The 11,732-nt window shown below is 39.2% G+C and overlaps 1 protein-coding gene across 1 annotated transcript; it reads right to left on the bottom strand.

Moving 5' to 3' along the window:
• On the bottom strand, positions 1 to 4,868 carry LOC103339047 (uncharacterized). Its single transcript, XM_008242321.2, is given in 6 exon segments — positions 1 to 219; positions 305 to 819; positions 943 to 1,118; positions 1,727 to 2,035; positions 3,122 to 3,946; positions 3,949 to 4,868. Coding segments are annotated over 5 exon segments (2,436 nt in total). The 5' UTR covers positions 4,652 to 4,868; the 3' UTR covers positions 1 to 219; positions 305 to 396.
• Between the last annotated feature and the right edge of the window lie 6,864 nt (positions 4,869 to 11,732).

The following is an 11,732-nucleotide window of genomic DNA, read 5'->3' as shown; positions in this document are numbered from 1 at the left end:
TTTTGCAAACACAAATTTTATTTGAAAAATTTACAGGAAATTATCATCTATTAAACACGCTACTGAAAGGATGTTAAGTCTTACTGCATGTACATATAATATGCTTGACAAAATTAAAGTACTATTCTTATGAAATTCCTTGCTTTAACCATTCCCACTGCCTGAGCTACAGAGCGAAGTAAATCTTCCATCACGTAGCTTCTTTCTTTCCTTGAACCCCTGAAACAAAATTCCAAATGTGATTCATTAGTCGCTCCAAAGTCAAGACACATTAAGAATTTCAACTATCAGCTAAATAGATAACCTTTATCCACAAGGGGCTTTAAGCAGATAATTTTTGTCATATCTAATTTCTTTTCTCCGATGAGTATTTCCGACAGTTGTGGCTCCAATGTCCTAACTCGCCGCAATGGAAACAATTTCCTTGGAAATGTCTTTGTAGCTGGCACCCATGCCGAATTGCCCAGGGCGTCCATTGTTTTCATACGGCAAAGTGGATGAACTTGACTGAGGATATCCAGAGGTGGGAGTTGGCAACGCATATGGTGTAGCAGCTGCTACTGTTGTCAGCTTACATTTACTTTTAGGATGTTGTGGTTGAAACTTGGGAGCAAAAGCATCAAAACTACGTTTCGTCCCTTTTTTCTGCTGTTGTTCAACCTTGGAGGCATGACAACGTTTGTAGTTCTCCTTTAGTTTTTGCAGCTTAGTTATTTCTACTTCAATGTCCCTGGATGGGTATTCAGACTCGAGGTTGTAGTCTTTGATACATTGAATCACATCTAATAGATCAACCATTTGATTGTCTGCAATCTTATCCTGTGATCAAAATTAATCAAGCCTTAAAAGAAAGATGTATAATTATATTGAGGAGTGCCCTAGCTAGATTAATTTAACCATTTAAGAATCAGATATTGCATGTGCAAAGAAGAGCTAAGGTACCTTTTCATCAAGTGATTTCCTTTTCACGTACTTTTTCCAGGAATGCTTCTGTATATCATCCACGTATTCTTTTAAGAGTGGTACCGGGGGAAACTTGTCCATTAAATTGAAGGTGTAAATGCATCTAACAGCCTCAATCAGTTGCTTCCTCTCAATAAGATTTGCAATAACATCCGCTAAATGTAAAACAACATTGAAGGATTTTCATCAATCTAATTCAGATAAGCTTAACCACCCAAACTTTAAACAGAATAATGTTACCAATGCATTAACTGACAACTGGGCATATAAAAGAACAAACTAGAACACAGTAATTATGGAAGGAAAACACAGCGTACCACAATGAGGCAAAACATGAACCGGAACTTGAAATCTTCACTTCCAATATATAAAAGATCCCAACACAATTAATCTGCAAATACTTTCTTACTGAATTAACTTCATTGTACATTTCCTCATAAGGTTTACTGACTTAACTTCATTGTACATTTTTGTAATACCTTATCCTTGTATCAATAAAAGTTATCTTAGGTTTCTCAATCACCTTCAAGCCATTTGCTAATATTTGACCCATTAATTCTTGAAGGAATATAAAACCAAGCCAAGAATAACTATCATCCACCCCAAGGGGGACAAGAATCTTGGACACTCTTAGTTACTAACACCTATTGCCAAAATACTCTAAATTGCAGAAAGAAGTTAAATAGCATATTAAAAAATAAATAGGAGCAATGGTAAGTGGTGGAACACAAACCAATATCAAAGCTAATTTTCAGAAAATTACCAGTGATCTTATCTCCAAAACCAAATCCCCGATAATATTCGAGAAGCTGTTTATCCCGAGAAATCATCCCAAGAAGCTTTACAAACCCATCCCCATTTAACGCAGAAGGCAATGCATCTGTAGCAATCTGCAAAGTTTCATTCTGTGTGAAATGACTCCTACTCAAATGCTCATTTGGAACCCCCTGCAAATTCCTACCATTTGTGGTGGCAGTTAGTTGAAGATTTGGAGAAGAAAAGGTTGCTGCATTCTCACCCAGTGAAGATTCTGGTTTCTCTGTTTTGATAGTGGAGCAACTGATGCCACTCGCTTGTACAAGTTTTGGAAAACAGAAAATAGAACAAAAATAGGTCTGGATCACTCCAGGGGTTTGGCTTCACACCAAGTAGTCTCCAATCTCTGGAAATAGACAGGTTAGTGAGTGATTAATTCTCAATTTAATTTCTGACAAAAAAAAAAAAAATCCTCAATTTAACATATCACAAGATAGCATTACAGGGAACTTGTGCGAAAACAATGGAAAACAGAAAATAGAACAAAAGGGAATCACAAGATATTTTCAGGCCAGCAAAAAGGAGAAAGCATTAACTTCTTGAAAAATAAAAATAAAAAACTGTTTACAATATAAATATTTCTTAAATATTTTCATCATTGCTTGCAATGACTTCTCAAAGTACATAAAGAATGCCACAACAGAATGTAACCAATGCTACCCCATAATGCAAGAACTAGGCATTGAATTTTTCCTGTTCTCGTCTTTTTTTCTTCTTCTGAAAAGAAGTTCCCTTAAGGCACTGCATTACCATTTTAGAACTTTTACTTGTGACATCAATGTTATAAAACAAAATAAAAAAGATTCACAGGCCTATGACCTATCCCTTCCCATAATATGTACAGTGCATCAACTCTACTGACATAGATTTCTACTTATTAGCTCAAAAAGGATAAGAAATATATATATATATATATATATTTTTAAAGGAAATGAAATTTATTGCCAAAGACAAGAGAGAACATGAAAGGAAAGTGGTTAAGGAAGCCACAGGGCCCAAGGGCCAACAAAGCGAGCGAAAAAGACAACAAACTATAAGAATCTAGGCTGTAGGAAACAGCAGGCAGCAAGAGGAACCACAAGCTACGCTAACCACATGCTACACAATTGCAGCATTCCAATCTAATAAAATGAAACTTCAACTCGAATACATAAATTCAGAGGTCGTAGATGCCCATAGCGAAGAAATATAATAAATAACCCATCAATTTAATATTTTTATGTACACATTCAGAGAGAGAGAGAGAGAGAATAGTAAAAAAATATAAAAAAATAAAAACAGATATAAATATGAAAGAAGTTTGTTTTGAAAAAAAAAAAATATATATATATATATATATTACCAGGTGCCTTATCTGCCATGTCAAGGATCCCACACCTTTCAGCTGGCAATCCATGCTCGGCAGCTATACCACGAAGAGTTTGAAGCTCCCCAACGTCATAAGTAGAGGCCAAGTCATATGCAGTAAGAAGCCACAAATAACCCAAAACCTCCAACCAATTGTCAGCTGCCACAATCATCTTAGCTTTCCAATCACCCGCCAACTTCTTCGCTTCTTCTCTCACCTGATCATTAATTTCTGGTGAGACCCTCTTTAACTCCTTTAACAAATGAACACAGCTCCTTCGAATTACACTCAAATCAAAACCAAACTCCCTGTCTCCCACAGTTGAATTTGAAGTGTAAAACCCTTGCATTGCATCCAAAACTAATTTTGCTGGGTCTGATGACACGTGTAGACCAGTTGAGACTTCCGCAGACACTCTATCAGTCATCCTAAAATACTCATTCATGAACACCTGCAAGCTCCTACCATCTCTGATGATGCTTGATTGATTGTTTGTAGGCGAAGGAACAACAGCATTGTTGTTAAGGATGCATTCCAATTGCTCAACCTTCACTTGAGAATGAAGGGTATCAGCCTTCTCCTTCGATTTCTGCTTTCGGGTGTGTTCTTCAGTGGACTTCTCAAATTGTTGTTGTTTCAATTCCAGCTCTTTGGCCTGTTGTTGGAGTCGCCTCGCACATTCTTGAATCGACTTATCAAGAGAATCCAAATGCTTTTCGCGGGGATATAAAAGCTTTTCTTTCAACTGAACCTCATTCATGCAATCCTTGACCCTCTTATCAATCAAATTAAGTTCCTCAACTTTTGACTCAAATTGTTTTCAAGCTTCTCAAACCACCTTTTAATTTCCAACTCTCTCAATTCAAGTTTGCAGTCCCACACCCCCACTGATTTCTCAAGCAAATTAAAATCTTTTATTTTCGATTCAATTGCATTCGAGTACTCCAGCACTAATTTATGAATCAAACCAGGTTTCTGCTCCTTGGATTTCATCTCTCTGTCATATTCTTCAATCAATGTTTGTTTGGCTCTAATTTCCTCATCTTTCAAATCAAATTCTTTCCACTGTTCGACAACCTTACCCTGAACTGCATTTAATTGCCTCTCCTTGCCTTTAACCAATTTCTGTACTTTCCCCAATCGATTCACTTCAACCTCATATTTTTCGCAATGTTCTTGAATAGACAACTTAAGGGATTGCAATTGGGACTTACTCTCTTCAACCTCCTGTACAATGCCCTGCAATTGCTTGGCTTTAGCTTCCATCACCAAGTTGAAGTTCAACTCTTTGGTTTCAAAATCCGCCAATCTACAGTCGATTTCCTTCTTCAGCTCTTGGAGCTCTTGTAATTCGGTCTGGAGCGAGTTCCTGGTGGAGTCGAAGAGGTCCACAAGCTCCTTCCACTGCACACTGAATTGGATCATGGAATCTGCTTGGGCGCGCAAGGTCTCGTGGGCTTTTCCGAGACTCCTCTGCTTCACCTCTGACAGCTTCAAATTCCAAGATATATCTTCCATTGTCATCTTTGTCTGCTGCCCTGTAAACAAACCCTAACTGCACGATACCGTAAGAACGTCGTGGTGGCGAAGAATGGAGAGTGAAAGAAAGTTCAAGAAAATGGAGAAACCTCAGTGTCTACCCTGTCTAGTGTGTGTTGGCTGGCTAGCGGGTAGTGGTTGCTCTGCCACCGGGTACAGGTGGTTTTTTCAACACCCCACGGAGGTAAAGCGTTTTGCCTGCCTGCCTGTTTGCCCGTACTATAAATGCGACAAGTGTTGTAAAGATAGTGGCGGTGGAGCCCACATCTTGGATTCCTTGTCAGTCACATCACGGAGGCTTATCACTTGTAGGGCATCATTTCCTTAGTCTATAAATAAGGCATTATTATGCCTTTGCATTGACACACCAACCATCAGGGAAGGAAGAGAGAGCCCAGACAGAGAGGAGAGAAAAAAACAGAAGAAATATGACAAGGAAAGAAAGGGAGAATGAGAGGGGAGGAAAAAGAAAGCAGAGAGAAAAATTATTGAGACATATATATTGTAAACATTAAAGTTGTAGCCTATTATTTTACATAATGGAAAAGTTACTACTGCTGCTCTCTGGGACGTAGGCATGTGCTGAATCTCGTTAAATGTTGTGTAAATCTACTTTACGTCGTTGATATTTTAGCATATCTCGTTTATTTTACAACAACAAGCTTATTTTTGTATACCCAAGTGTATTTGTGTCTCTTTGCCCCCTAAAACTCATTTGTCTCACTTTATCCTATTTTCCACTTTTTTTTTTTTATATGGAAAAGAAAAATTACAAGACAAATCCTCGTGTGAAAGCGTAGAAGAGTCAAAATAAAAGGAGGTCCAATAACTAAGCCCATGCTCCCACAAAACTTGATTAGAAAGACCATGACCTAATTTTACAACCGCATCCGCCGTGAAGTTGTCCTCCCAAAAAGTGTTGCACCGATGCTTGCGGCAGCACAGCAGAAGACAGGGCCCAAATATCTTGAATAATATGTTGGATACACAAGGGTTAAGTTTTACCTAAGACTTATCAATGACAAGCTTAGAATCCCCTTCAATCACAATTGATCTCATCCTCTATCAAGCAGTGGCAAGACCATCACGAAGAGCAATACATTCGGCCCAACATTAATGGAATTTTCGCCAATATTGTTAGAGACCGCAAGCGAGGACATGCCCCTCACAATCCCGAATGACAAAACACTGTGGAAGCATGAAATTCATAAGAGACAGTCAAAATGGACCTTAATCCAAGCCAGTGGGAGGAGGATGCACTTAATAATCATAGAATCAATTGAACCAAATCTGGAAGTCGAGTTAAGCCTAAAGTCGGTCCAGACTAACACAGTAGCAAAGACATGAATCACTTAGCTGTGGCCTTAGAGTCATTGAACACCACATTGTTCCTAGCCTCCCAGATTTGCCAACATATAAGGAGAGCTTTGAGAGAGAGGTCCAAATCAGACTTTGTAGGACGTGCGCCAGCGACAAAGCCAATTGTATCAGCTCACTCACCAATCAATCTGTGAGAGAAGGGGCATGAGATCACTAGAGAGAGCCCACATCCTTAGCAAGCCCACCTGGGCAATCCATAAACAAGTGTTGAGTAGTCTTAGGTGAGCTGACAAAATGGGACACAGAGACTATGTTGCATGAATCATGAAGCCACGGCCTCACTTCAAGTCTTTTTTACGAATGAGCAACTGCACAAAATTCCTACTCGGGGGAATGTTGAGCTCCATACTTTCTTAAGCAGGCCCGCATGGGGGTGGGATGGTTGATCCTGAAATTGTAAGTTGTATGCACTTTTGATAGTGAGGAACCATTTGGGTTGGGACCCAGATCAATTTGTCCTGCAGATTAGTTCTTGGCAAAGGAATAGATAAGATTTTCTCAGTCAAATCATCATCAATAACCTGAGATAATTTTCTTTTGTCCCAGCTGTTGTTTATGATAAAGTCTGAAATTCTTTCATCAAGATTCAAAGAACCTCTTTGGTGCTCGGGAATGAGATCAAAGAGGGGAAAAGCAAAACCCAATGGGAGGTCCAGAAAGGAATAGAATCGCCATTGCCCACCACCCATCTCAAACCTTTGCATAACACCTATCTAGCATCCAAAATTGACTTCCAGGCTACAGAATGATTAGATTTTTTCTGCATGCTAAAAAAATTTTCATATCTTAAATATTTTTGAGAAACACCCTTGACCCACCAGTTGGAATGGTCAGTAATGCATTTCCAACCCACCTTTGCAAGAGCACAAGATTAAAATGATTGGCCATTCTGACTCCAACGCCACCAAGATCTTTATGCTTGTCTCACTTTACCCTATTTTCATAAAATATTAATTAAAAATTAAAAATTAAAGTTCAAAATTTTAGATCAAATGAGATATTAAAAACATTAATATATTCTAATGTTTGGGAGATGGGTCAAGGGTGGATTGTAGCCAGGGTGGGGGTGGGCATAGGTAGTTGGGGAGACAAACAAGAGAGAGAGAGAGAGGGAGGAGGGGAGGAGGAAGATGAGAGAGAGAGAGAGAGAGAGAGAGAGAGAGAGAGAGAGAGAGAGAGGCAGTGAGTGGATTGGGGAGGGGGGTAAGGTTTGGGTCGCAGGTAACAGTGAGAGAGAAAAGGAGGACGGGCAGAGGCGTGAGATGAAGAGGAGGGGAGGTAGGATGCAATTTTTTTTTTTTTAAAATCTTCTTTTTTCTAAAAAATTAATTTTTCAGTAACATTTTTTTATGTATTTTAATTTTTAATTAATATTTGGGAGTTTCACTAAAACACCCAAAATGGGAATTGAAATTATAAAAAAACCCAAGCACTATTTAAACATATAAACACACCCAAAACCCATCATTACACACACTCAAAACTCATTTATAAACACACCCAAAAAGTTGACTTTGAGGTTGATTTTGGGTGTGTTTCTATGTTTAAATAGTGCTTGGGTTTTTTTATAAATACATGTCTAGGATTAGGTTTATTTATAAATTTGTATTAATATTTTATGAAAATTGGGTAAAGTGAGACAAGTATGTATGAAAATGGGGAAAAGTAAGATGAAATGAGTTTCAGGGGGCAAAGTGAGACTCCAATACACTTTAAGGGGTATATGTGGTCAGTTTAAAAGAAAAGAAATCCTCACAATTTCTTCTCACTATTGTTGGGCCTTTTCACTAAAGGCTTGTCCGGCTTGTTGCTTCTTGGTGCCGCCATAGAGTGGTGAATCAAGCCTTCGTTGCCCTTTTTTCTGAGTTAGCAAGAACTAGGCCCAAACCATCTCAAGGGAGAAGCAAGTCCTAGAGGAGTACTTTAATCTTCTTCCAGCGGTTGTATGTTTTGTGCTGATGTTTCCGACAACTAGACAAATACTTGGAGATGGTGCATTGATGTTGCACAGGCTTGGCATGAGAGTTTGCTTTGGTGAATTAAGATACTACTAGGCTTTGCATGAGAGGCTTATGGCGTGGGAGCTAAGAGAAAATGAGTATAAAGAAAGGATTAAGGCTTGAGATTTTAGGTGTTTTCGGCAGCTAGATTCTTTAGGTCCTGCGTTTTTTACTAAAAAGGTAATGATTATGGTTTCACCTTAGCTTGAGAGGACGGGTGTTTTAGATTCTTTTGGGATGTTGCTTTTTGTGTGTGTGAGAGAGAGAGAGAGAGAGAGAGAGAGAGAGAGAGATAGAGAGATAGAGATATATATATATATATATATGGGTGTCTTGAGTAGATTTCAGCAACTTGATGAATGCTTGGTCGCTTTTGCATGGTTGAAGATGACTTGCTAATGTTGATATGAGATTATATGAGCTTGGCATGAGAGCTTGGAGTGTGGGAGCTAAAGATCCACAAGTTTAGCAAATGATAATGTTTGTGCTTGGCTTGGTGTTTGATATAATTTTGGCTATGCTAGTTTGATTGTTTAGCTATGATGGTGTTGGGATGCTTAGAGCAGTCAAATGAATGGGGTTTTAAAGAGAATGGCTGAGGAAAGAAAAACTTAAGACTTTGAAGGCTATGGTATTTGTGACTATGATTCTAGAGAGATTTATGAATTCTAGAGGTGGGAGGATGGAAGGAAAAGCTTGAGGCTTCAAGGCTATGGTGTTTATAGCTTGGAAGGGTATGAGGAGGAAGGAAAAGCTTGGAGTTATGCTTGGTGAGGCTTATAGGGAAAATGGAGGATTTCAAGGCTAGAAAAGGGAGGAAGGAAGGTGGTCTGATGGTTGCTAGGTGCTTGAGCAACCAAGAGATGTTGATCAATGATTGCTGGGATGCGCAGAAAGAGCAAAGAATGGAGGTTGATGGCTTAGGAATGACTCATGTTGGTCGGAATGTTTGCAGCAATCAAGAAGGGTGAGTTCTCGGGTCGCCGAGAGACTTGCAGCAACCAGGAGGGGTTGGTTTTGCCTGTGCAATGCCTCCCAATTTATAGAAGGTGAAGGCTCTCTTTGGTTTCCAAAAGGTAAAAGGAAGCGTTGGAGCTAGTCTATTTCCATCAGGTAAGAGGGAGCATTGTGATAAGTCCATATTTTACATATATTTTATGCGTCCTTGCTTATTTATTTATCGATTTTCTTGGATTAAATTGTTGGGTTTAAGGTATTTTGTGAGAATTGTGTAGTTGGTCCCTAATTAGAGGAATTGGACGAAAAGTTGTCAAATTGGACTCAAAAACCATTAAGATGTACGACAAGGATTAATTGGAGACAAAGAAGATGTTTCTTAGAAGGCAATCTATCAGTCAAAGCTTAAAGGAGGAAGTTTGGTCAAATCCTTGTGGAATTAGTAGAAGCAATCAAAGAGATATTGGGAAACCTGTTTTTGGTAGTGTTTGGGCCAAAAATTGACACATCCAGCCCAAATAAAAGATGGAAGCCCAAAACTGTAAGAGTCCAAACAAGGCTCACTGTGAGAACAGTATTGATTTGGGCTCACAGGCCCAACATAATAGGAAGAGGGAGTCCAGAAGAAGGAACAATCCCACGTGGCAACCTCTGGGATAAAAAGTCAGCAATGGCAACTTCTGGGATAAAAAGTCAGAATATGGAAGTCAGAATGACGAAGAGCAATGGCAACTGCCATAGAAGAAGTGATTGAAGGGTTCATGACATCAAGTTGATTCTGAAGAACTGAAGATCAAATCCCTCTTATATATGTATATTCATAGATTTTTCTTCTGTCTTCTCAGATAAGGTAATTCTCCCAAGAAGATAAGCAAGTTACAATCTTGAGGATAAAAGTGAAAGGTGGAGCCGTCCTTAAAAGGAATCAAACTAACCATCACGGGTAAAATATCACAAGGGGCAGCTGAAAATCAGGGAAGTGATCGCCTATCTGAGAGCCTATCTGCCAAAACTGAAGAAGAAGAGGAAAAGGGGGAAAATATCTTTGCCGCCCAATAAAAAACACAATCACCCTACTCCAGAGAAGAAACAGTTTTTCTATAAATACAAGAAAGAGTGAACAGGGTAGAACACACTCAAAAAAACAACCAAAAAATCAATCAAAACCAAAAACTCAAAATGATCACTTGATCTCAAAAAACCTTCAAAACACTGAAGCAACCAAAGCTCATTGAGCCAAGACACCAACACAAACAACTCAAAATCAACCAGAAGCTCACTTGAATTCCAAGTGAAAACCAACTTTAGATTAGAATTCTCAAGGTTCAGACTTAGAAAATAAGTCATTCAAAACGAGATTTCTCTCTACAAATTTGTTTAGCAAAAACCAAGATAGCAGAGCTTGAGCTTTTCCAAACATGAAAACTCAACAAATTTTACAAAGCTAGCCCATGAAGTCTCAGAATGTACCTACTTCGCTTCATGCATCAGAAGCCGCAGCTCGCTTAATCTGTAAGCTTCACACAAAGCTTAAAGTACATTGAAGCTCGCTAATCAACCTGTATCGATTTATAGTTGAAGCTTAGCAATCAGTTGTCAACATTCCAACTCACCTTAAGCATTCTGAATTGTACTTTGACAACAATCCAATGGATACTCCAATCAAATTTTTACATTCTCACCCAATGTATTTCAAATTCAAAATTTGTATCAGAGCTACCCATCCAAAGCAGAAAATGGAGTTCCAATCAGATCTTCATCTCCTAGCATGAGTATTTATTGTTATAGTTTTGTAAAAGGCGCTCGCTTAAAAATGTTTTTAAATTCCATCAACCATTCTCGCCGTAATACCTCATATACGAGATAAATTGTTAAAGTCCTCACCAACCCGAGGCAAGAAAGAACTTACTTGGGAGATATTCTCACCCAAATTCACAATCGCTTTTCATAGAAATCAGAATCAGCGCAAGTTATCCATTCCAAACTAATTTCTAGAATTTTTATTACTAGCAAAGGCACGCCACACACAAAGAAAGCTCACTTGTTGACCGCTTTATGGTTCTGGCAAGGGGGAACTTTGCCTTCCATCACAGGAGTAAACGCAAAACTGCAAACAATTTGGCATTACGGTGGGACTTCTCAAGATACATTGTCTTTACTACCCATGAATATCGGAAGCTTAGCCGTAACCTACACCACGACATGGAAATAAACCAAGTGGCCTCTGTGAAGGACTGAATCAAGAAAGTGATGCCCTGTGATTCAAGACATGGCAAGAGCAAGAGGTCCGACTCGCCTGTATGATGAACTCGATAGAATTGTGGTTACGACAAGAGGTCACAACACAAAGGAGCTAAGACACTTAATAATATGATGTACCATGATGCAATGGCAGTCAATAGGCAATTCAAGAAGGACTGAGGCTATGGCCACTCCCTACTCCCAATCCCCGATGAGGTGTCCAAAGAACTAGACCTTCCCCTATGGTCCTCAACAGATTGGCATGGCCATGTCAAGAGAATCTCTCTTGCATGTGTAGCCGGATACTGTAACTGGAGAAATCAGTCGACACAGGAAGTGGTTGTTCCTGCCTAAGAACGTGGCCCAATACGCTGTGGGCTCGCGCCAGACAAGTCCAGAATAAGCCGTATCCTCACTTTTGTTCGCAAAGAAGCGCCCCACAAGATCTCCTTATAAATCACCAACAGTGCATATTACTCCTACAGCCC

This window comes from Prunus mume, linkage group LG8 (assembly GCF_029339155.1).
Source record: "Prunus mume cultivar Tortuosa linkage group LG8, ASM2933915v1, whole genome shotgun sequence".
In the NCBI taxonomy this organism is placed as follows: Eukaryota; Viridiplantae; Streptophyta; class Magnoliopsida; order Rosales; family Rosaceae; genus Prunus; species Prunus mume.
This window is presented reverse-complemented; position numbering and strand designations above follow the sequence as displayed.